At 51.8% G+C, this 24593-nt stretch overlaps 6 protein-coding genes across 6 annotated transcripts; all 6 read left to right on the top strand.

Moving 5' to 3' along the window:
• Positions 1 to 80: 80 nt before the first annotated feature.
• CORC01_07597 (uncharacterized protein) lies at positions 81 to 1208 on the top strand (the record flags this gene model as incomplete). The annotated part of the gene is made up of 3 exons (XM_022619233.1): positions 81 to 195; positions 274 to 569; positions 654 to 1208. 3 exons carry the CDS (start codon positions 81 to 83, stop codon positions 1206 to 1208), a joined length of 966 nt encoding a protein of 321 aa, XP_022474312.1.
• Positions 1209 to 2047: 839 nt separating this feature from the next.
• Positions 2048 to 3823, top strand: CORC01_07596 (uncharacterized protein; the record flags this gene model as incomplete). The annotated part of the gene is made up of 4 exons (XM_022619232.1): positions 2048 to 2222; positions 2287 to 2353; positions 2420 to 2762; positions 2831 to 3823. 4 exons carry the CDS (start codon positions 2048 to 2050, stop codon positions 3821 to 3823), a joined length of 1578 nt encoding a protein of 525 aa, XP_022474311.1.
• A 1192-nt stretch (positions 3824 to 5015) lies between these two features.
• Positions 5016 to 7662, top strand: CORC01_07595 (uncharacterized protein; the record flags this gene model as incomplete). Its single annotated transcript, XM_022619231.1, has 9 exons — positions 5016 to 5160; positions 5243 to 5303; positions 5381 to 6161; positions 6218 to 6251; positions 6312 to 6432; positions 6493 to 6513; positions 6583 to 6959; positions 7022 to 7196; positions 7263 to 7662. The coding sequence occupies 9 exons, from the start codon at positions 5016 to 5018 to the stop codon at positions 7660 to 7662; spliced, it is 2115 nt and encodes a 704-aa protein (XP_022474310.1).
• A 796-nt stretch (positions 7663 to 8458) lies between these two features.
• On the top strand, positions 8459 to 11120 carry CORC01_07594 (thermostable beta-glucosidase B; the record flags this gene model as incomplete). The annotated part of the gene is made up of 3 exons (XM_022619230.1): positions 8459 to 8596; positions 8672 to 9126; positions 9200 to 11120. The coding sequence occupies 3 exons, from the start codon at positions 8459 to 8461 to the stop codon at positions 11118 to 11120; spliced, it is 2514 nt and encodes an 837-aa protein (XP_022474309.1).
• A 2209-nt stretch (positions 11121 to 13329) lies between these two features.
• CORC01_07593 (uncharacterized protein) lies at positions 13330 to 14706 on the top strand (the record flags this gene model as incomplete). Its single annotated transcript, XM_022619229.1, has 5 exons — positions 13330 to 13431; positions 13559 to 13595; positions 13656 to 13723; positions 13799 to 14172; positions 14241 to 14706. The coding sequence occupies 5 exons, from the start codon at positions 13330 to 13332 to the stop codon at positions 14704 to 14706; spliced, it is 1047 nt and encodes a 348-aa protein (XP_022474308.1).
• Positions 14707 to 19126: 4420 nt separating this feature from the next.
• Positions 19127 to 20609, top strand: CORC01_07592 (uncharacterized protein; the record flags this gene model as incomplete). The annotated part of the gene is made up of 3 exons (XM_022619228.1): positions 19127 to 19139; positions 19252 to 20163; positions 20599 to 20609. The coding sequence occupies 3 exons, from the start codon at positions 19127 to 19129 to the stop codon at positions 20607 to 20609; spliced, it is 936 nt and encodes a 311-aa protein (XP_022474307.1).
• Positions 20610 to 24593: the final 3984 nt, after the last annotated feature.

The following is a 24593-nucleotide window of genomic DNA, read 5'->3' as shown; positions in this document are numbered from 1 at the left end:
TGTCACCGCTGCTACCACTGTTGCTGCTGAGAGAAAGCCACCTTACCAGCCAAGAACACAGCCAACCAACAATTTTCGTTATGGCGAGCCCAACCTCTTTTCGTGCGGTCTACAAGACCATAGGGTCACAAGAAATCGATGTGGATGTCTATGCCCCCCCAGTCGGGGAAACCAACAAGGCAACATATCCGGTTGGTATGTACCATACAATTCACCCTGAACCCTTGCTCGGTGCAAACGGAGCAACTCCGGACTGACAGAGTGTGTGTGCAGTCATCAATATCCATGGAGGCGCATTCCATCTCGGCTCATCCAAGATGGTCAACAAAGACCAAGTGGCTGACTGCCTCAGCAGAGGTTGGATTGTTCTAGCCCCCAACCACCGTCTGTGCCCACAAGTCACGCTCTTGGATGGCCCGATGAGGGATTGTCGTGACCTCCTAGGGTGGGTATACGACGGCGGACTTCAGAAGGCCCTTGACGCTAATGCCAGTGGATCATATGCCGTTGATACTGATCACGTCTTTGCATTCGGAACCTCTTCTGGGGGTACCCTCTCCCTTGCCCTAGTAAGTTCAAGCAGACGTTGCAACGAGACGACGGCATTCCGGTTATAAGACTTCATTAATATTGACCCAATGATCTATCTCTAGGGGTTCGGCGTTCCTCGTCCCGTTGCTGGAATTTATGACATGTACGGGCCTAGTAACTTCACTCATGCCTTCTGGGAAAAGCCGTTGCCGCACGTGGCAGCGAAATTGCCCAAGGGCCTCACAAAGGAATTCATGGACAAAGTCTTTGACGAAGATCCGGTGCCTATCCTCGGAGGCGTGTCATTGGAAGGTCAAGCACAGGGGCCGCCCAACTTTGACGATCCGAGACAGGCGTTTGCAATGACACAAATAGCCACCGGCAATGTCATGAACACGATTGTCCCTGACAAGAACTGGGATGCAGTCGACCCCATCAGGAATATCACTTCCTCCTTTCCCCCGACGTTTATTGTGCATGGACAGGAGGATACTATGGTGCCCCTCGAGCTTAGCCAGGGTTTGATCAAGGTGCTGAAGGAAAAGGGGGTCAAGTCTGAGCTGAGGGAAATTCCGGGCGAGGAACACACTTTTGCCGCGAAGATGAAGGTGGGATCTCAGACTTGGAATCTTCAGAGACAAGGCTTTGACTTTTTGGAGAGCTTGATTGAGAAGTGAGCCTGGGGTAATTGCAATTTGTGAGATAGTGAAGCTTAGGTTATCAACTTGAAATGGACTCATCTGGCTCACGACCTAATAGTAACTACAAATATCGTTGAAAGGACAGGGTTGGCTATGTCAAGTGAGACTCTCAGCTTCCGTTGAGCCGTAAGTCGTCCAAACTGTCTGTCATCAGGTTCATGCACAAACTCAGACTATGCAAAACTCAATCACAAATTCGGATGATCCGTACGTACATCGTGATCTCGGTCGAAATGGCAGCGAGTAGCTAAATAACGCAAACTGGATAGCCAATCCGATACTCGACCAAGACCAGAAATACTATGGATACGTGTGCATCAGCTGCACACTTTTGTGCCGAGCCTGACAGAAACTCAAGCCTGCCCACTCTTTCATCTGCCAGTCAAAACAAGTTAGCACCATCCGGGGTCCCCGCCATCCCCAGAGTGTTGAAGAAAGTCTGGGGTGCAGCCGGGAACTCCGACCTTGGGCCGGATCGATGCCGGTTCCAGCGTTTCCAAGAGTCAGTGAGCGCAACTGCAAAGTCGGTCAAAGTTTGATATAACCCTCCGTCTACTTCAGGTATCCATTAGCCCATCTGAGTTCTGGCATCAACTAACATCCCATCCCATCAACTCCCCAAAATCGGCAACTCGAGTCACCGACATTCCGTCTTCGACAACTTCTCAGAGTCTAATTCCCCTGTCAGCACTCGAAAGGCTTGTGTGCATTACGCTGGAACGTAGGCACATCTTTGATCACCACCGGGTCGGCGTTACTCCATCGCCGACAGAAGCAACCCCGCGACGACCACCCGGTCGTTGAGTTCTATCACAATGGACTCATCACTTAATTCGCCTCGCGATGACATGCGCAAGAGCGATGTGATGATCGACAAGGTCGATGTTCAGCACAATGAGGAGGCTCTGCGTGAGGCTGACCGCCACATGAGCCCCCTGAAATGTCTTTGGGAAAATCCCAAAGTGTTGCTGTGGACCATCTACGCCAACTGTTAGTAACTCATCTGATTTATACAACTTGTACTCGTTAAACTCGACTAACGCTGAGAACATAGTTGGCTCAACTCTCATCGGTTTCGAGAACTTGGCACTCTCTGTATGCTTGGCCATGCCGGCATTCCAGTAAGTCACACACCCATCTAGCAAGAGATGACTCAAGAACTGGGCTAACTATTATGTGATTTCCAGAATGACCTTTGCTTCTGAAGTGAATGGAACCCTCATTATTCCCGCCTACTGGCAATCAGCCTGGAGTGCAATGTACAATGTCATGATGTTGTTCGGCTCGGTTGGTGCCGGTTACATGCAAGATTGGTTCGGCCGCCGCGCCGTCTTCGCCTTGGCATCAGTCATAGCTTCAGCCGGCATCGCCATCAGCTACGTCTCCGAAACACCTCCCGAGTTCCTGGGCGGCAAGATTGTCACTGGTTTCGCCATCGGCCTCTTGACATCAACCACGCAGACGTACGTCTCCGAGATTGCGCCTCTGCCGGTTAGAGGCATTTGTCTGTCCATCAACACCATCATGCTCGTAAGTACTATCAATTTCTACCATGGCAATGAAAGGGACAGGCCTCTGTCTAACAACGATATTTGCAGAACCTTGGCATGCTCAGTGCCATCGCCGCCAGCTTCTCCCGCGTCGGCATCATGGACAAGTCGGCCTTCCGCGTCGTCTACGCCGCTGCCTGGACCTTCCCCGGCCTCATCCTCCTCGGTCTCCCCTTCGTCCCCGAGTCGCCCACCTGGCTCGTCTTCAAGAACAAGCACGAGCAGGCCCGCAAGGCGCTCGAGAAGCTCTCGGGCCCTAACGAAGATATCGATGCGCGCCTCGGCCAGATCATCGACAACGTTGAGACAGAGCGCCGCCTACAGAGCGAGGCCGCTTCCTACCTGGATTGCTTCAAGGGTACCAACTGGAGACGCACGCGCATCATTCTCATCTGCTTCTACATCCCCCAGGTCGCCGGCGCCGTGCTCTCCTCCAATGCCCCTTACTTCCTCAACCAGACCGGTCTGTCTAGCAAGACGGTCCTCCTGCTCGTGCAAGTCGGTATCGCGGCGGGTGTCGTCTCTGCCATTGTCAACTCCATCATGATGGGCAAGCTGCGCCACCGCCCGCTCCTGTTCTTCGGTGTGTCGATTTGCGTGGCCATGTACTTGACGATGGGTGTGGCTGCCGCGTTCCCCAAGACCAACGCCTCACTCTTGACCATCGGTGTGGCGCTCGTCTTTACCTCCATCTCCTACGGACCCGCAGTGGGTGCCTCCATGGCCGTGGCCGGTGAGGTCTCCACGTCGAAGCTCCGCGCCAAGTCGCTTGGTATCGGCTTTGGCTTCTCCTCCATTGTGTCCACCGTGTGGACCATCATCCTGCCGTACCTCTTCAACCAGGACGAGCTCAACATGGGCGGTCACATTGGATGGATCTTCTTTGTCATGGGTATTCTCATGTTGGTGGTTCTCTACTTTGATGTTCCGGGAACCAAGGGACGCACGTTTGAGGAGTTGGACATTATGTTTGAGCAGGGCATCTCGGCGCGCAAGTTTGAGAAGCACAAGTTCAATAGCGGTCCTGTGGACACCGACTGAGTGTGCGGCATGTGACCAGATGCAGACGCGTGTGTGCGCGCATAGGGAATAGGGGCCACTCCTGTTTAGGGACGAGTTGTTTTGAGTTTCGAAAACTGTTTTGGTAAAAGCTGGAAAAGAAAAACTCGTTAAGCGGGTCTCGCTCCAGTTGCTTGTTGATCAACCTTCTTCTGTGACAGCGATTCCTGCACGTTTTCGGCCCTTTTCGATTGATGCGAAACAGGTGGCAAAGCCGACGTAAACAAATCGGAATTCCCGGCTACAGGTGGAGTCTCAGCAACCCCGCACCCAGGGGAGCATATCGTTAGTAAGCAACGGGAGAGAGATCTTGATGAGTGCGGTTCAGACAAGCAGACGAGTTGAACGGTACGGTAGAGGGCGTGGATGGATTCAATCAGGCATAAATATCGATCCCTACTGTTCGTCCGATAGGAACCAAGAATAGGTGAGGTTGAAGGGAGTTGGCTCCTTGATAATACGCTGAATTATACGCTGAAATGTAATTGTGTTTCCCTGAATCACCATTTCCCCCGTTTCGTGCACGACTCAGTCGCATTGCCATGCTCACAACCCAACCCCACGTGAGGTTGCTCCTGAGTCAACCCGCATCATCACAAAAAGGGACAGCCTGTTTTAATCTGTTCCAAAGCTACTTGACGATGCTGGAATCAACAAGACATCCCTAAAGACCGGCGGACCAGGGGTTGGCTTACCAAGCTTACCAGCAGAGACACATGCAGTTTGGTTGAAATACACCCCTCGATCGGTCTCCCTCCCCCCAGCTCCCCGCCCCCCTCTCCTAGACTCTTATAGACTCTATTAGACTCTCTCTGCCCATTTCCTCCCCTCCCCGAGTCTTCTCCCCGGTGTGACTGCCCTACCCCACAGAACATTCCCCGCATCTGCCTGCCGTGGTAGTACTTTGTGCGGGGGTGGAGGTCGATCGTTTTCAGCGCGCGTTCCCACGTTCCTGTGGCACCCTAGCGTTGCGGATGTGCGTTGGGCAGCAGCCTTTTGCACACCTTTTTCCTGCATAACGCATACCCAGCTTTCCCATCCCTCCTCCCGAGGATCTCCATCGAAAAACGAACGGGTATTCCGGTTCTGAAGTCATTAACCATCTGATTCTGGCCTGATAAGATTTCCTCTAGCCATTTAGTCTTTGGAACAGCTCCCGGGGACCTGTTTACCTATGGACGCAGCTGCTGCAGAGACCCAGCGCACGACGCAGAACTCGGGGATCAAGGTCCGTCGTCCCCGGGCCGCCCGCGCATGCGACCTCTGCAGGGCGAAGAAGAACAAGTGCGATGAATTGTATCCTTGCACCTACTGCAAGAGTATGTTGACGATGATGAGCTTTCTGCCGCCGCCGAAAATGCCTCATTGGGAAGGTTGATAAGGCTGACGCGCTCAAACCAGATCGGAATGCGACATGTGTCTACAAAGGCCAGGATATGTCAAGGAGGCTCTACACTCCAGAGTATGCGCCCCCTTACCCCTTCCCCCCCTTGACAAAGTTGTCTCAAGGTTGAAGCTCATCTCACCATCGACTACTAGATATGTGAGGCAACTAGAAGAACAGGTGAAGAGCCTCTCCGCAGTCGCCGAATCCGTCAAGGCGCAGTCAGTCGATGATAATGCCTCGGTAACAGCCACCATTCCCGAGGTATCAGAAGGCTTTTCTCCAGCCTGCAGCCTCCAGAGAGACCCATCACGAAGCACTGCCGCCGGCTCACCGTCAAACGCCAGGTCAAGGAACGCAGCCGGCCAAGAGATCTCCGGCGTCAACAGGCATACCCGGAACGTCGAGTTCTACGGCAGCTCATCGTCAGTAGCTCTACTATCCCACGTCCAAAGGACCGGCGACGAACCAGTCATCTCCCCGAACCAGGACTCCGACGCAGGCACTCTCCTCTCAAGCCTCCACAACCCGGCCTTCTCCTCCCCCTCGGCAGACCAGATCCAGACGCCCGCGGCCGCTACCGAGGCGAGGTCGGCCGCGAGACCGGTGACGCATTACCCGCAGTGCCGGCACTTTCTCCAGAGCTTCTTCTCCAGCATACACTTTGTTCATCCCATCCTCGACAAGAAGATCTTTTTCGACCGGTGCGAGGAGTTGTGGTCGAAGCCGAACGTCGCGCGGGAGCCCTCAAGCTTTATTGCCTTGTACTACAGCATCTTGTCTCTGGGCGCACTCATTGGTGTCCGTGAAGATGAGCCGATTGACGGGATCGAGAACCTGCAATGGAGTCGGAAGTTCTTTGATGAAGCCAAGAGGCGTTGCGATCAGCTGGGGATGGTCACGGATCTGGAAATGGTCCAGTGCTATTTCTTCTTGGTGAGTGCGGTGTTTCTTGACTGGTGAGATCGCTCGATGCTAACGTTGTTTGAAAGGCCAAGGTGTGTCAAAACGAGCTGAATGCTCACTGTACGTATTTGACGCCGTCGAAAGCTTCCTTGCACGTGCCCTCCTAACGCTTCTGGACAGGGGCATACATGTATGTCGGACTTGCTGTGAGAACAGCACTTGCCATGGGCATCAATCGAGAACCTGGACCCGACGTCAAGAAGAGGCCAGCTGCACTCAGAGCCGAGTCAAGAACGTGGTGGTAAGGAAACCCAGCTATGGATCCGAAAGGTGCACGAAGATGACTGACCAATCTGTAAAGGGGCCTTTACTCATTAGAAACGTAAGAACAAAACAAGAGTGCTGCTGGGAGCAAGAAGAAAGCCCGCCAGATGCTAACAACCTCCCAAAGAGAAATGTCCTTCTCGATGGGTAGACCAGACACGCTCGGCGCAGATTTATACCATAACCGACTCTTCCCGGTCATTGGCGAGGCAGACACAGAGTACTCTGGTAGCCTGGAGCTTGTCGACCCGCCCTCATGCGCCATCATCAAAAGTATGGTGGACTACTCCAAAATTATCCGGAGCATCTGCTTGGGCATCTATCTCCCGGAGACGACGGTACCACGAACCGTCCACCTGGCGCACCAAATCGACCAGGATCTGCAACGATGGACGGAAAGTCTGCCCGAGCCTATTCGCCCTACCACATCGGTTGAGCCGCGCTCGTTGAAAAGCGTCAAGGAGGCTCAGTGGATGAAGAGGCAGAGGCTAGTCTTGACGATGCGTAAGCCCTATTTTCTCTCTCTCTCGGCTGAATAGTGCAATGCGTCTAACATCACCATGTAGGGTTTCTCAACATAAGAATACTTCTTTTCGGGTCAATCATTCTCACATCGACCTCTGCGGAGCGAGCCTCCATCCCGGGCTCGCAAGAGGGCATTCAGCTCTGTCTTGAGTCTGCGAAGCAGACCATTGAGATCATCTATCAGACATATCAGCATCACGACTTTTTCCGTACATGGTCAGTGATCCCTCTGTTTTCAAGGCTCAACGTTGGAGATGATTTGCTAACTCAATTGTTCCACAGGTTTTACAACACAACATACACCGTCTTCGCAGCATCCATGATCCTAGTTTACGTGACACAAGAAGCCACTGAGCCCGAAGTGCAACCTCTGTTAAAACTGGTCAGCATGGCCATTGAGATATTAGAGACCATGGACGAGTGCGTCGTCGCGCTGAGGTCGGCCAAGCTACTGCACAAGGCCATTGAAAAGGCCGAAAAGAAGTTTTCAGCGTCAACGCCTGCGGCTCTACAGATCCCTGCGATGCCGCCTGCCGATGTGATGCTTCAGCTTAATCACTATTGGGGACCGTTGAACATTCTCGACAATGAGATGGATTTTGGATTTGCAATGCAGTATGCAGACTTTGAGGGGACAAACTCGCTGTTTATGGCGCTGGATGACCCGAGATCGATGCAATAGCTGTTGGAAAATGATAAAGTACAGTTGAAAGAACAACAGAATGACACATCTGTACAATTTGAGAGTTCAAACATACTGAAATCGCACACGAGCGTGCTCATACCTTCAGAGTCGTCATTGCTCAGGGCCTTTGCTGATGTGGAAACCCGGTTGGCCGAATCACAAACTTGACTCAAGAGCCTCACGATGGCCATGGCCACGGCCATTAACAACCAAACGAGGCCAACGTGACAACTCGGCGATGTTGTTCTGAAGAACTGCCGATTCGTGTTGGGCATTGCCACATACGCGTCTTTGGCCCTTAAATAGCGTGCATATGACCCCGGATATTCCTTTACCTCTGAAAAGTCCACAATAATTAGGGAGAACCCCTGACTTGCCGGAAAAGCCGAGCATATGACGAGGGGTAAGCCGACAAATGAGGGGCCGGGATGTGGGGGTTTTGGAGAATCTGCCTGATCTCGCGGGGTGACTGGAAGGGGGGAGATTCCGGGGTCGGGGAGATCGGTCAACTTTGGCCGACATTTTACATCATCCCATGGGGAAACGCTGGAAGCTAGCCGTTGGAATCCGGGGTTCACGATGTTTCGTGATATGGGACAAAAACAAATGCGATCCCAGGAACTTTCATGTAAAAAGCGCCCCGGCTGCCATTGAGTTTTGGGTCGATATTCTTAAGTAAACTCACAACATTCTTCAGCAACCCCCAGATCGAACCGAGTCAGCTCTCTCTCTCTCCACCTTTTAAACACTCGCAAACCACCAAGAGAGACACCTACACTTGCATTTCCTAATCATGGGTTCTCAAGTTGACGACAGAGACTTCACGGCTCTGTTGCCTGAGCTGACACTGGAGGAGAAGATTACCCTTCTCTCCGGCCGAGACTTCTCCACAGCAGCAGGCGTTGCCCGATTGAACATCCCTCCCATCAGAGTAAGCAATTTCCAAGACCATATGACGCAAGTCAGTCGCGGAAAAGACGGAGGCGAGCTGACAACCACCCTCCAGGTAGCAGACTCAATCGCCGGAGTGCGCCCCTCGGGGCTCACAGCCGACCTCACCACAGCATGCTTCCCCAACACAGCCTGCCTCGGATCGACCTGGGATGCCGAACTCCTCGGACGCCTGGGCCAGCTCCTCGCGCACCAAGGGCGCGAGAAGAGCGCGCAGGTCGTTCTGGGCCCGACAATCAACATCCACCGCGACCCCCGCGCCGGACGCAATTTTGAGTGCTTCAGCGAGGACCCGTTGCTTTCCGGGCAGCTGGCGGGCGCGATCGTCAACGGTATCCAGAGTCAGGGCCTCGGGGCCTGTCCCAAGCACTTTGTCTGCAACGACTCGGAGACCCTTAGACACTTTTACGATGTTGCGGCGTCGCCGAATAGCCGGCCGCTGAGGGAGATTTACATTGCTGCATGGCAGCATTTGCTGAGGACTTCTAACCCGACTGGTGTCATGACTGCGTAAGGCCTCTCTGCGAAAGCGCGCATACATCTAAAGACTTGGAATCGAGTGCTAACAGTTGATTCGGTACAGATACAACAAGGTCGACGGCACATTCTGCAGCGAACACGGTCCCCTCATCGAAGGCGTGCTGAGAAAAGAATGGGGTTTCGAGGGCATCGTCATGTCGGATTGGTTCGCCGTCCACAACGTAGTCGAGCCCGTCAAGGCCGGTCTCGATCTCGAGATGCCGTTCCCCATCTTCCGGGGCAAGAGGCTGGCCGAAGCCGTGCGAGCAGGGCAGATAACCGAGGCGGAGATCGACGCCAGGGCACTCAAGATGCTGGAGCTCCGGAATCGCACGCGGACCAGCTTCAGCGACGAGCCTGAGAGGTCCGAGATCAATGAGGAGACGAACAGATTCTCGAGGGAGCTTGCGGCGAGTGGCATCATCCTCCTGAAGAACGACAACGAGGCTCTGCCCATCAGTCCCGCGGACAAGCCCAAGATTGCTCTTATTGGGGAGTTTGCTGGGTCTCCCGTCGTGACTGGCGGTGGGAGTGCCTCCTGCACGCCTCAGTATAGACATTCGCCGTTCAAGGTCTTGAAGGAGGCCTTCCCCGGTGATGAAAGCGTCCGGTACCACGCTGGTGTTAGAACACGGAGGGTCATCCCTGTCGCACCGACCGCGCAGCTCACATCGCAGGACGGACGCCATGGGATCGACGTCAAGTACTTTAACGACGACACCCCGGAGCCGATTCTCTCCGAATTCCAAGAGAAGGCCAATGTCTGGATGCTGGGCGAGTTCAAGGCGGGCCTCAAGGTCCCGGGCTCACGCATCGAGCTCGTGACCAAACTGACGCCCCCGACGACGGGAGAGCACACCCTCGCGGTGCAGGCTACGGGAGAATTTTCCCTCGTCGTTGACGGAAAGGAGATCCTCTCTGGTCCCCAAAAAGAGATCGCCACGGAGCAGTTCATCTTCAACCACGTCAAGCTCGAGACGCGCGTGCAGCTGCAGATGAACGCCGGCCAGGCCTACGAGATAAAACTCACGAACAAGTCGTGGGGCCACCTCGTCAAGGGCGAGCCGACCCCCTATGCAGCAGCCCTCTGCTTCGAAGAGCACCGCTCCGACGAGGCCGCCATCGCGGAAGCCGTCGAGCTCGCCAAGACGTCGGACGTGAGCATCATCTACGCCGGCCGCAACGAGCAGTACGAGTCGGAGGGCTACGACCTGGAAGACATCCGGATCCCGGAGAACCAGGCGGCGCTGATCAAGGCCGTGGCCGCCGCGTCCAAGAAGACGGTCCTGGTGCTGCACTGCGGCAACCCCATCGACGTTGGCGCCGTCGTGGACGACGTGGACGCGGTGCTCAACGCCCATTTTCCCGGCCAGGAGGGCGCACAGGCGACGGCGGACATCCTCACCGGCGCGACGAACCCTAGCGGACGCCTCGCGACGACTTGGTTCAAGACAATAGAGGACGCGCCGAGCTTTGGTGACTTCCCCGCCACCAAGGGGGACGACGGCAGCATCAAGTTTCGCTACGCCGAGGGTCTGGGGATGGGATACCGCCACGCGGAGGCGGCACAGCGCTCGCGTTGGGCGTTTGGATTCGGGTTGTCGTACACCTCTTTCGCATACTCTGACTTGAAGACAAGTGTGGAGGGGGCGGATGATGAGACGAAGCTCCGGGTCTCCGTAAAGGTGGCCAACACGGGGTCCCGCGTAGGCAAGGAGGTCGTGCAGCTCTATGTCAACCCGGCAAAAGAGACGCCAGCCTCCGTCTGGAGGCCAGAGCGCGAGCTCAAGGCGTTCAAGAAGGTTCTCGTGCAGCCTGGGGAGTCGGCGGTGGTCGAGTTGGAGATCGATGCCAAGGTAGCGTGCAGTTACTGGGACGAAGGGGAGAAGGCCTGGAGGCTGGAACGGGGGACGTATGGCGTCCGGGTCGGAGATCTCCAGGGCGAGTTCTCGATCAGCGCGGGGACGGTTTGGGGCGGGCTATGAAGGGTGTTGTTCGCGTTGTGTGTCGTTTGACACGCAGGAGACCTGTGGCCATAGGACCATGGGAAGTTCGTATGCAGCGAAAGGACTGTGATGGTGTTACACTGTAATTACATATCAGGTATATGAAGACCAAAGAATGTCGTTATATCTGGTTTACCCGACCTTTTTTGTTATTCCCGGTAGGATATGGTCCTGGATAGTCCAAGCAATCCGATCCAAGTAATGAATCCCTTCACCACCGCTTGAGCTTGACGCATCGATACTCCTACCTTTGTGAGCGAAATTACCGGTGAGTAAGCTATAGCGATTTCTGATGTGAGATGAGTACATCATGAGAATGTTTATTCATTGCATCTAAGGTATCTTGACGACGAACACTCTCACCCAAAAAGGGCTCGAAGAACGTCTCACAACTATGCCCAAACACCTCAACATTGGTCATCCACAGCTCCGAGTCATGCCATCATCAACTATCACAGAACTTTGATCCCATCTGAAAAGGCACGCATACACGGGCAAACCCAACCCCACACCACTTCATTGCCAGAGTCCACGCACGCCAAGGGATCCGTGCTGGCTCAACATACCTTAGATTCATGTCCTTGAGGTACTCAAAAGAGCTGGGCACAAATTGCTCTCAAAGTCATCAGGCCCGGTCTAGGGACATGTAGTGTTGGGAGCGGACGCCATATTATTAGTCTACTCGCGACATGGACCGTCTGGAACCGCCTCGTTTACATCATCAACGAAATGCACAGTAAGACCATTCTTGCCCAAGGTCAAAGGAAACCCAGTATATATATAACCCGATTGAATTACCCCTTGCTATCTGTTCAAGATAGTTACCCTGAGACTCACGTCCATTGACTGTAGAGAGCTCGTTGACATCGCCAGTGTGAAATAGGTATGGTAACTACGCCTCTAGGTGTAGATTTCGCCCGACTCATGAGTGGTTCATTGGGTTTGCCTTTACCCAAACATGACCTAATCTTAAAGCATCGACGCGGTGACGCCCCGTCAACGCCAGCATCGATCCTAGCTCCCAACTATTATCCGAGACCTCTTCATCCTCTTTCGGCCGATGATTCGCACTTATCTTTAAACAGTCTAGTCCGTTTCCCCTTCGAGCCTGTGCGCGGACACCGATCCGGCCGCCTTGAGGCCAGTGCCCTGTTTGATTCTCTGGATCTGAAGCATAACGGTAATTTTACCTCTTCAATCTGCGATCCAATGGCCTTAAATACCGCCTAGTTAGGAAGGAAAAGACAGGCAAACTTCAGGTAACCCACACGCCCTCTTCAGACTGGAGAGGCTTGGACATTGGCGGACGGTCCACGCCTGGTCAATGCCCATGACTTTGTCCCAACGGAGGTGACATTGTCTTGGATCTGGGGATGTTTCTGGGCTTTCACTGCAGGTCAGTGACTCTTGTCTCCCTCCATTCTGTCCCACCCCGATCTCCATTCTGTGATAGGCAAATCAAGCACCACACGACGGCAAATCTTGTTTCCATATCATCCCACCAAGGTTTGTACTTTCGGCTTTACACCGTCAAAACGGAGTTTAGTGCCCCTCACACCCACAGGAATGCCACCACCTTTATCATCGCCTTAGTTTCGTCTCATCCTGCACAAGCCCGCCACGCCCGCCTCAGTCTTTCCTTGTGTAGTGTAACCGGTAAGTCGGACTGGGGAGACACGGACGGGGACGGCCTTGTGGCGGTTTCCGCGGGTGCATTGCCCAAGGCTGGACAGACACGTACTCCGGGACTGTCGCTATGACACTGGCTAACTTAATGAGACTCGCAACATCAGCTTAGCCTGAGCATCTTGCGACTCTGATTGATATGTCGTGCCGTCTGCCCCTTTTTTTTACAATTGCTCTTGGTTTCATTCTCTCATCCAAACGTACCCACGAGTCCCACAATAGCCCACGGCCAGGCCCCACGATCATAACGCAGCCCTACGGGACTACGGGACTGCGGGACCACGGGACTGGGATCATACGAATTACACCGGTACAGACGAGAAACCCTGTTCCACGAGCGTCGCGGACCCCCGCGCGGCGATGATCACACGGCTCCATAGCGACGGCCACGGCTCGGTCGCATCGAGAAAGAAGAATTGAAATGGAATTGGAAATTATTGAGGACGGAGGCGCGCCGGGTTTTCCTCCGCAAGGCAAGGGAGTCATAGCATGCGCGACAATCATGGTGGCAGTGGCTGGTCTCGTCGTCGGCCTCCGGTTTTTTGTGCGATTATACCCTGCACGGCTGCTGGGGAAGGAGGACTGGTGTATATTTGTCGCCTGGGTATGTTGAGACTCAAGATCATGATGGCGTGGATATGGAGATTATACATGATACCCCGATCGGCGGACACTTCGGAAGCCCCCCATCATCGTTAATATGAACTTGGCTGATGCTTGTGGCCGACTAGATTTTTTCTGTTGCGAACTCCATTGGCATGTGCCTCCGTAAGTCGATACTTGTGATCTTATGCTTATGAGGACGAGCGTGTAGCTAACACGAAGCAGAGGTCAGGGCAGGCTTAGCGGAGGAATTCTTGACTCTCACCACCTACCAGCAACAAACCTTTTTCAAGGTACCGCCAGACCTCACTTACTTCCTCAGACCCCGTCTATTTTAATATGAAAAGTGCTTACCATTCGACACCCAGTGGTCATATTTGACAATCATCTTCTACAACACCGGGCTCGCCTGCGTTAAAGTCTCGATTCTCCTCCTCTACCTACGAATACTGCGAGACCTCAACTACCGCAAGGCATGCTACGTGGTACTATTTTTTGTAGTATGCGTCTCACTGTGGACGATTTTATCCGCAATATTCTTCTGCGTACCCATCAGAAAGAACTGGGACGACACCGTCACCGGCGTCTGCTTCAAGAAGGGCGTCGCGTGGTACGTCAACGCCGGCCTGAACATCCTCACCGACTTTATGATCCTCATCCTCCCGTTGCCGATACTACCCAAAATCAAACAATCTCGCCGGCAGAAGATTGGATTATATCTCATCTTTGTGCTCGGCTTTTTGTAAGCTCCCTCTCTCTCCAGGCACATCCAACTTGCCAAACGATTCATGATGGCTAATAGTACCTCAGCATCTGCGTCGTTTCCATCCTGCGAATACCCTCTCTCACCGTCGCGAAACGCTCAAGCGATCCCACGCGAGACAGCCCAGGAATCGCCGAATGGTCAATCGTTGAGCTGAACACGGCCATCGTCTGCGCCAGCCTCATCACCCTCAAACCGCTCGCCACGAGATTCTTTCCCCGTATGCTGGGTTCGCGCCGCGACGCCGACCGAGAGCGCGATCCCGGGTCGGAAGAGATACCAGCTACTGTCGGATCCAAGGAATCGCCGATTGGGGGGCCGAAGCATGCGCGGATGGTATCCGACGGCAGCACCACACAGCTGAATCACGAAACTTTAGGGGGGGATTCCATATTACAAACGCAGCATACGGAGAGCTCCCGACTTAGCTTTGAAGGGACTTCTGATTTGGAGCAGGGGGTGAAGGAGTCGGCGGCTGAGGTTGATCCGGCGATACGTTCGGATCAGGCATGACTGAACACGCCAGATACCACTCTATCTTACACTTAGTATTTTAAGAAATGAGGAACAACAGTACTTATTTGACGCTGGTTTATCAAGGTCAGGCCCACGGTGATCTCGTCGTACCTATGCACGCTGGCCATTGGAGATTGGAAACGAGCGCCGTGATGTATCTAGGCTTGCAGGCAACCACGTCCTAATCCTTACTCAGCCGTGCCGGCCTCGGCCCTGAAGCCCGGATAGCAAAGCTCTTATCGACAGCCGCTTGATGCTCCTGCGGGCTTGGGGTGGTTTCCTAGCAACCCAATAGGCTAATGACGAGGACCTGTGTCGGTAGGCTTGGTGGGCTGAATGTTAAAACAAGGTATGGGTAGTGTTATTAGTTGCGTATTGCTTGAACCAGACAAGAGATACTGAGGTGGACATAAGCCCCTATTATACATTTGGCGCCCTTGAAGGCCCTTGTCAACCACTCTTAGGTCGCCCACTTCAACACTGAACACTTGATTTGAGTACAGAAACTTGGTCGTTGCCCTTTGCGACTTCGGCGATCCCTGGCACGCTGTCTTCCTAATCAACCATGACCACAAACGTATGCAGGCAGACTATCATCGCATACGCAGATACAGAACAAGTTCGTTACCGTATCGCAACCATCTTTCAAGTATAACGCACAAGTCATCTCCTACTGGGCGCCTGACTATTCTTCTTAGAAAGATGTTAGTAGTTATCTCGAAGAAAGGCATCTTCCACATGCTTCTTACGCCTTGCGTTTAATGAGAAGAAGAGACCAAGGACAAGAAAGAGAGGCAAAATGTATCCTATGCCCCCCAGCCTCACTGCCCGCCTGACGCCGCGGTAACTGTGTTCATTCTCGACAACCGTTTCCTCCGAGGAACCCCCAATGCACCTTGTGGAGAGCCAGCTATACCTGGGAATGAAATCTTTAACGACCTTCTATGTATTGTATTTCTGATCGAGAGTTTCACAGGCAAAAAGTTCTCTTCTATCTCGGCCAGCGAAAGGACTTGAGGAAGCTCAGTCCCCTATCCTTAGCAGAAATTCAGAATGAAACGCAAGGTCCTCGGACCAGAAAATATAGAGTCAGATATACTCAGATATTTACCTCTGATAATGGTCGCTCGGAATATTTCTTTGCCGGCATTATGCTGAAGCCAAATTCCGGTTATAGCCACTATCACTGGGATCACGTTGGCGATCTCAACTTGTTCCTGAGACTACAATGCTTTCCGAGGCTACCCTGAGAACGCTCAGGCACCGCTTTTTGTCCGCGATCTGAGGTAAGCGGCTATGCAATGTGTCTGAAGAAATATATAGAACACGTGGGTCGCTGATCAAGTATGCCACTTCGATCGAATTCAGTGGGAAATCAATGACCCAAGTCGACTTTTGAGGACCCCAATTTTGTCGCAATTCGTCTTTTCTGAGGTTTCGATTACTTTGGCGAGGGCTCCTTTTATATTATCAAATCGCCTAGATACAGCAAGAGTCACATTAGTGCCGTAGCCCGAGCAATGACCCACCCAGATCTGTTTGTTTCCATGGACGCCGACTCATGTCATCAATGTGAAGGATTTTGTCCTTCTCGACGCCGCTAAACTCCTACGGATCTCGGTCTTGACTCGCGGGCTTCGAGACCACCAGCCACGTGTAGTGGACTAACATCCAACTAGCGCAAAGATCCCCAATGCGGGACGGTCGGGAAGCCGGGTAACTTGATTTCGCGAGACCCTTGATATGCCGAGTACACCCACAGTTGCGAAGGTTGCGGAGCTGTGGATGAAACGATTCACAAAGCGCAAGAGATGGATGGGTCCGACAATGTCTTCATTGCCATGACACACAATGATGCCATTCCAAGATCGTCGAAATGTTTCCGAGCAACACCATATAGGCTCCTATTTGACTTTATACATTGTTGAAGCCGCGATCTCAGTTGAAAGGTGCGGTGCATATCAACTACCCTTATGCTCTCAGGAGACGGTGACGTCTTAAGATTTCATTGTGCTGTCCATCAGGGCCAACATAACTTTAGTTCAATCTCAGGTCTACAATGTCGCAACTCCAACCATCAACAACCCTAGTAAGGAGCACATGATATTACATACGTACTTCTCTTAGATAAAACTTGGTCTGGATCTTAATTAAGTATACGTTTTCATAGTCAACTATAAGCGTGGAGACTCTAGACTCTATATGTAGGCATTAAAGACAACGTCTCGACAAAAACACTCCCCTGATCGTCGCCAACCACGACAAAACAACGACAGCTTCACAAAGTTATTATAAACACATAACATCATGGCGTTTTCGGCCCCAAGAAATAGCAGCTCAAAACCAGTTTCCACCTGTACAGTTACAGAAGATCCAGTTTTACTATTCTGCCAAGGCTTGGCAGCGCACTCAGGCATGGAGACCTGTTGCAAGCTACGTATTTGATGTGACTACGCATACCGCCTCTACCATAGCTGCGACCAGAATTGAAGATGGACTGGAACTCAATTTGGGATGGTTAAACTAAACTATAAGCGTACAGATTCTCTTGACTGACGGCATTGAATTCCACATGCAACTTCCACACAGCCGCCATACCTTTCATTACATCGTCACCAACCACGACTCAGCGACGGTTTCTATCTGCATCTACTCAAAAACGTCAAAAACATACAACACCAGGTATTCGCTGGTCGTCACCGACCCAACTACTGATCCGGCCCTCGCTGGCTTGTATATGGGAGAGCGGACGGGATCCCTAATTTTCCAACGGGTATGGTCGTATGTGACAGTTCCATCGTGAGAAACTGCTGAAGTCGTGAACTGACGAACACGATCTTACTGACCTTATTCGAATCTCAAAAGAAATCAAAGAGCCCTGCTTTAGCTTCACTCATTACAGAACCACATATTAGCCCATTGGGCAAATTTGTGCTCGGTTCAACTTTAAGAAGCTGTCTCGAACGGATACAATGTAACACCTACTGATTGGGATGTGGTTTCAACAAGCTATTTTAAGTTCTAGTTCAAGTTTGAGGTTTAACAAGCTCTAAAGTTTTGTTTCCTCGACCTCTTTTACACGGGGAGGAGGATACTAGATGGTTCTAGACCACAAAGAACCCTCACTGGGGCCAGTATAAGACATGCACTGATTGGCATTTTTAAAACTTTTTGGGTGGTTTGGGCTTGAAGTGCCTGCACCCAGTACCGTCTCCTTGTTCGTGAAAACTACGTCAAGGACACCAGCCAGCTCATGTAGACACCAAGGCCACAGCCGAGCTACTACTTCCCGTTTGCGATTCCCGCAATTCGTCGTCCAACCGGTGCAACATCGACTGAGGCGGCACGTCCCATACCTCTTCGTACCCAGGAGAACGCGCTTACAGCGGGCCCGGAGCCTCAAGGGCGCCGACGACCATGTGCCGAATTTTCTCACACACGTCATCGCCTCCAACTGGTTCCAGGGCTTGTCTGTCAGGGTCGTTTGGTACACAAGTCAAGAAGTCAGCAGATGGTCGCTTAACGGAGGGATCTCGAGGTAGGTACCGGTCGTTTGCAGCATTCGAATCTGGCTGAGCCCCTGAAGTGGCTCTAGAAGGAGGATTTTATATCCCTTAGATGACTAATAGGGGCCAACAAGAAGCACCCTTGTCAGGCACCTGTCATTGTTCGTGTAAGACTTCATCAGCTCGGGGCACAGCGCCGTCGCCGTCGCCTGCTTGATGCCGTGCCCATCATCGCCAATGTCTTGCAACCGTCAGCCAATCGCTGGGTGTGGGCTTCAAAGGAGCCATGTATGTGTTTGAAAATGGAATTTATGAACCGATCTCTGACCGAGCTTTCGCCCTTTATCTTTGGACTATATGAGTTGATGCGGCTTCCATCGATCTGGGTTCGACCTCCTGATGCAGAAGCCACTGTCTCAGAGGACATGATGCTACCGAACCTCATACGTGCATGGGACCAATACATTTTGAGAGATCTGATCAATCAAAGGCCATGATGATGACTACGCAACTTGAGTGTATATATTGGCATGACGTGACCCCGCTCTGGGCGGCATTCACGTGGTAGAGAATCAAGGCTGAGCTGTTGTAGGAGTAGGTGGCCTTGGTAGGCCAGAACCGTGATTCACTTTGCCTCCTACCTGTACTAAAATGGTGGATCGGAATGTTGCAGCCATCTTAAAATAAAACCACCTCGACCGAGCTAGAACTTGACAGTTGCTAGCGCTTGCTTCAGCAGTCGCAGGGGTGCGTCCTACACGGGGCCCAGCGGTGACTCCTCATCTGCTAACACACATGGATACCAGGTCCTACCCTGCTTTCGAAAGGATTCCGTCCTAGCTCCATCTGGAAGCCTACGGATACCTACACTCTAGTGTACCAACTACTGAAAGGGAACCACGGTCGAAAATATGGATCAACAGGGTACTAAGACACATGGTTGGATCGAGTTCAGGCTTTCGAAAGCGGGTACAGTGGCCGACGTTATAAACAACTACCTGACTGGAAAACGGACAAGGCAACTAACTATTGACAGAATCCGTGCCTCTCATTCGGGCCAACGCTGAGGCCATCACGGTTTATCTTGAGCACCGACGGCTTATCGACCGCTGGGGCATGTATGTCTCCAGCCTAGGCGTGGCTGCTCAGTTCCTCGAAGTATTGCAGGGTTCCCGCGCACAAGCAGCTCTGGAGGCCGTCGGCGGCCGCATGGCCGACAATGCGGAAGCGCAAACAGGGCTTGACGCTCCGAGCAAGTTCGCCAAGCAAGTCCACCGTTTCGTGGTCCAGCAGACCACATGCACCAGGCGTTGGCAGTCGGAAGGCCAACTCCACGTCTTCTTTCTCTACCATCCGGACACGGACTGGGATCCGGCCTTCTTCCACCGCATTCGGGATCAGCCACTCTCACGTCGCTTCTTCGGCATATCCCAGAACCTTGACGCCCTCGTCATCTGGATGAGCTTCATAAAGGAGAACATGGCTAGGCAAAGAAAGGAGATCCACATTCACCTTCTGATACCAGCCTATCGTCCAATGATGACTGGGGAGTCGCTGGCCTTCCCTGACAAATTGATGCCGCTTACCATCCACGGCCATATTCACAACTCAATGCCATACGTGTGGCTCAACCTCCCCCAACCCAGCCGTCGGCTCCAACTTAGTGGCGTTGGAAACCTCACCGATCTTCTACGCAATGAGGCTGATAACTCTAATATACCTGAAGTCATTCTTGGTGGGGTTGCGACTGCAGCCGCTGGGGCGATCGCTGGAATTCCGGCAGCGATCGCTGTGGGCTCGTTTTTCGCCGGGAAGGCGAACAGTGGCCGGATCCGACCCTTCGTTTCCGACGCTCATCCTAGGATGCTGGGCGAAGCCCCCGCTAGAGACTTAGATGACGACAGGTCTAGCGACGACGACGATGACGAGAAAAGACAAGTGCGACGGCGTAAGCGGACTACTTATCGAGTTCGTCAGGGGAAGCGACATCGAGTCCCACATCGCGACCGATGGTGATCCGAAGTGAGGGTATCGTGGCAATGGGTTACATTCGAGCCTAGTTCATCACCAAGCCGTCTAGCTATGTCCTAGCGTTTCGTGCAATGCCCCTAGACTCCCCTATCTGGCCAAGACATGATGTCTAAGCCCTTTCTTAAATGTTCATTCCGGCTGAAGGATCGGCAAGATGCTTTCACACTATTTTCCCTAACCAACGCTGTCAGGGCTGTTACTGATGTTGCAAGATTTCTTTGACTTATTCAGGTGTTTTCATTTTTCCTTACCTCGGACTCAGACCTTTCAGAGGAAAGCGCGTGGCCCTTCAATGTCTTCGGGATGTTTGCGGCTAGGATAGACTGAAATTACAAAGGTACCGTAAACATAGGGCTCGTCTAAGCAGCGCCGAAATAACCACCGTATTGGAATAATTCAAACGTCATTACATACGACCACTCGCATGCGACCTGTTGATGTAAACAAGCAGCCATCGTCCTAGCACAATGTCAACTGGCCCAAGCGAATCACCTAGCGCAGGCAAAGCTATCAAAGTATCATTCATAGCCGCCAATTACCTACCTACTATAAGCTTGGTATAGGATTGCATTGACATGTAAACAGACTGCTTCTGAGCGCCAATATTATCCACCTCACAAAAAGCGGATTGCATCAGCCGCCACTCCTTCTATCGACATCATGTGCGGTTCTCTTGGTCAAGCCAATGAAACAAAGGACGGAGCTTTTAATTGCATGTTAGATACCGGCCGGGGAGCGTTCTATACATAACCTAATACTTTCCTCAACCATCATCTTCTTCAACTAGCAGACTACTCATCAGCACAACCAAAAGTACTGTACGATAGCAGACCTGATCACTATTGCAATAGAAGTAGGTTCCGCCCTTAAGGCCTGCATAGCGCGAGGATATGGTGAAGTGCCTGCTCGAGCTGTCAGATCTTTGTACCCTTGGTCATCCTCCTGGCGCAAGGCCCCGACGAACGTGATCATTGAAGCCTATTGGGTTGGAGAAGAAATGATCAAGCTGGCGGGAGAAGCTCTTTGGAGCGAATAGATAGGCGAATTCTACCTGAGATCTTTTTTGATGATGTCAAACTGCTCTAAATTACATGACCCGCCCCCAGCAGATCGGTTTCTTCCAACTCAATCCCTACATGTACCAATAGTGAAGGCTGAGTCATGAGTTGTATGAAGTCCCAGTGTTTTGACGTTGATCAAAGCCTTGGGTAGTACCTAGAGTGTCAATACCTGGGCGATATTTGCGCTGAAATAGTTGAGCTGGGAAAACAACGACAACTGCGTCATGCAAGTAACTATAATGAATAAAGGTATCTACATATACAAAATGTGAATCAGGCAGTAAACAGTGACAACGAAATGCGTTCTTTGGGCGCTTGGGGCATTACTAAGAAAGCTACAACGGTCAGAGTTTGGACGTCGCATACGAAACGCGTCGGCTTGTAGAGGGTTAAGACTACTTTAAACTGCTCAACCCAGAAGCGTGTTCTGATCTAGCCCGCTAATTTAACGTGTCCAAGGAAAAAGTCTCCTAAATACCTAGTTTAGCATCGAGTCATCGATTCCTACTACGAAGCCTCAAAAGTCACGCCCCCAAGCATTAACTTCATAAACACAAAAGTCGGGATCACACTTTACTTTCCCTCCTGCAACTTATACGACTTCCCCAAACCGTAAGTACCCAACGAAAAATTCATTTATTTACATCTTCTACGCAGCGCTAAAAAGACAAAAAGATAAGATTAGAACCGACGGCGCCGATTTTCATCATCTATCATGAAAACGATGTCGTTAATTACAGGCAGCAATTAATGATATACATATTCTACGGAGTTTTGATTTCCTCGTTTGCTCTATGGTACGCGTCGAAAACCGTCATTTCGTCCGCAGCTTTAGGCCAGGAGGCACAGTCGACGAGCCATATTTGCGGCTCGTACTGCTGGCCAGGTGTGACTAGAGGCCTCCAGTCATTCCCTTCGCTCTTCTCGAGGAGACTTTCAATAATTGGCATGATGGCGAGGCCATGAAGAGGCCTGGGATATTAGCAAGCTCGGCAATGCCTTAAAACTACGAGCTGGAAAAGGGAGTGAAGAGATCAGCATCCGCCGGTATGGAAACATAGTATCACGACAGCCTCTTTCGGGCGTCGGAAGCATGGTCGATCTCGTTGGACCATTAACCCAGCGTTTGACGGACGACATATCCTTCGGTCGACGAGAATATATCTATGGTACGGTTCATTTCTTCAAACAGATCAAATACTTTGACTACCTTACGTAGCCTCATGCAGTTAAGAGGCCCTACAGTAAGTTTCAGGTGACTAAATAATACTTTGTTTCCCTTCATGGTTCTATTCTCAACCTCAGAAAGCAAACCTGTCCATCTCGAAAGCAACGAGGCCGCTACCATTACCACAGGCCACCTGAAAACAGCAGGTAGTTTGACCAGTCGGTAAGCGCTTGTGCAAAGCGTCTCATCTTTTAAAATCCCTTCTTCTTCGAACTCAAGGACATTTCAAATATTTATTTAGGGATCAAATTTAGAGGTCTTCTTAATACACAGCGAAACGTAGTCGGTCAGGCTATTGGTGACGTAGATTACGTCTTTACGCGCTAATCACAAAGCGGACGCGTGGGTCAGGGATAGGATGTCATCATGTGAAGGTACCAAAAAGCTTATCTGGGCGTCTTCTAAAGCTAATGATTCATTGAAACCACGGAAAAGCCATGAGACCTGCGTTGAAACCAAGCTTGACATATATTCTGACCTCGTGCTAATCCAATTGTCATTCCATTCACTATTTACACTGATCGCACATGATGTATCATATTAACTTTGTTCATATAATTATCAAGCTCTCTTCTAGTGTCAGCTTTGTGATTCTGCGGTCTGTCACGGGTCTCATACGTACGCAAGTGATCTGGATTACCAATTTTAGGTGATATTCTTCCAAGCTGACTCCTGAGACTTAATACAGAGCCATCCACGCTGTTTCTGAGGCTCAATAGTATATCTTCATCTTTTACGTACCTCTAGTGCTTGGTTTCTTTTCGATCATCTTGCCAACAGAAACGCCACGTGCACCTTCGTGACGAGTCCACTCATGCGCTGATTGGAGTCACCAAAAAGGATTTTTAACTCAACCCGGGAGAAATTTCACATGCGTTGGCACCACCGCCTGAGTCTTCTACGGAGCTGGGTCTTCTTCTACCAGCCAACGCTTACCCAGTTTAACAGTCCGCCAAAAAACATGATTACACTTCACATTAATAAGAGCCGCCGTTGCCACAATAGTATTACCCCGAGGGCTTAAGTCATACATGTGCAAGATAATGTAGCTATCCGGGTCATAGGCCAATTCTTAGTGACCCCTGCCCGTGGATGGTGCAATACGATCCCTCGTGGAAGACGCCATCCAAAGGCTGAATAAGTACCCCTGCTCACTGCCAATGCGGCTTTTTGATAAGGCAAGTGCCATTACCCGGCAAGCCACGTTAACCAGACGAGATAAAGGTGCGGGTTACATTTGACTCGCCAAAATAGTAGTCAAATCAAAATCTTGCGTGAGGTAACAATCGCCTCGGCTGTGATTAGAGTGATCTGTCGCAAATTGGCAAGCGGCCCAGAAGTGGTGTTTCATGGACTGCTTCTCCCCGGTCTTCTTCCCCGTCTGCCACGGGGCCCCGCCATTGCGTCACTTTGAAGTGCATTCATGTTCCTTGGGGAGTCATAATTTTTATTTTCCTTGTTTAAATCGGAGCAGGATTCGGATGCTCGTCAGTCACTACTAATGCAAGCACGCTTACGCGGCCCGCGGCGGGCCGCGGCTAGGTTCAGTCGTGCGTGCTCGAGCATATACCCAGACTGGCGATATCTGGCGAGAAGGACCCGAGTCTGGCATGCATCTTTATCAATAGTTGCACTGTGTTAGACCATGCCATGATACTCTGGTATCTAGACGCATTGGTTCGGCTCAAGTAGGCATGTCAGATATGCGGGTGTCCTGTAGCCTGTCCTGCAGTCATGTCTTGGCGTGCCCGCGGTAAATCACCTTACAAGACAGAATACGATTCAAACCCCGGGCGAAACTCCCATTGGCGACGCCAGAGTGGCTGTTGACTGCTTTATCTCTGTCAAGCCCCCCCCCCCCAACGAGATATCTGCACCCAAGCCTGAAGCAGTGTTACGAGTATGCAGCCTTAATTCGACGGTCGTCTTCACTCAAGGATCTGCCTAGATAACCCAACAATGAGAGATGCTGGCTCTAACATGACAAAAGTGGGCATCCGACAAAAGGAAAGAAGTACTGCAGAATATCGCCGCGGAAACCCGGAAAGTGGATGATGA

The sequence above is a fragment of the Colletotrichum orchidophilum genome, assembly GCF_001831195.1.
Source record: "Colletotrichum orchidophilum strain IMI 309357 chromosome Unknown Scaffold_61.1, whole genome shotgun sequence".
Lineage (NCBI taxonomy): Eukaryota > Fungi > Ascomycota > Sordariomycetes > Glomerellales > Glomerellaceae > Colletotrichum > Colletotrichum orchidophilum.
Note: the sequence above shows the minus strand (reverse complement) of the source record. Positions and strands in the feature narration are given on the sequence as shown.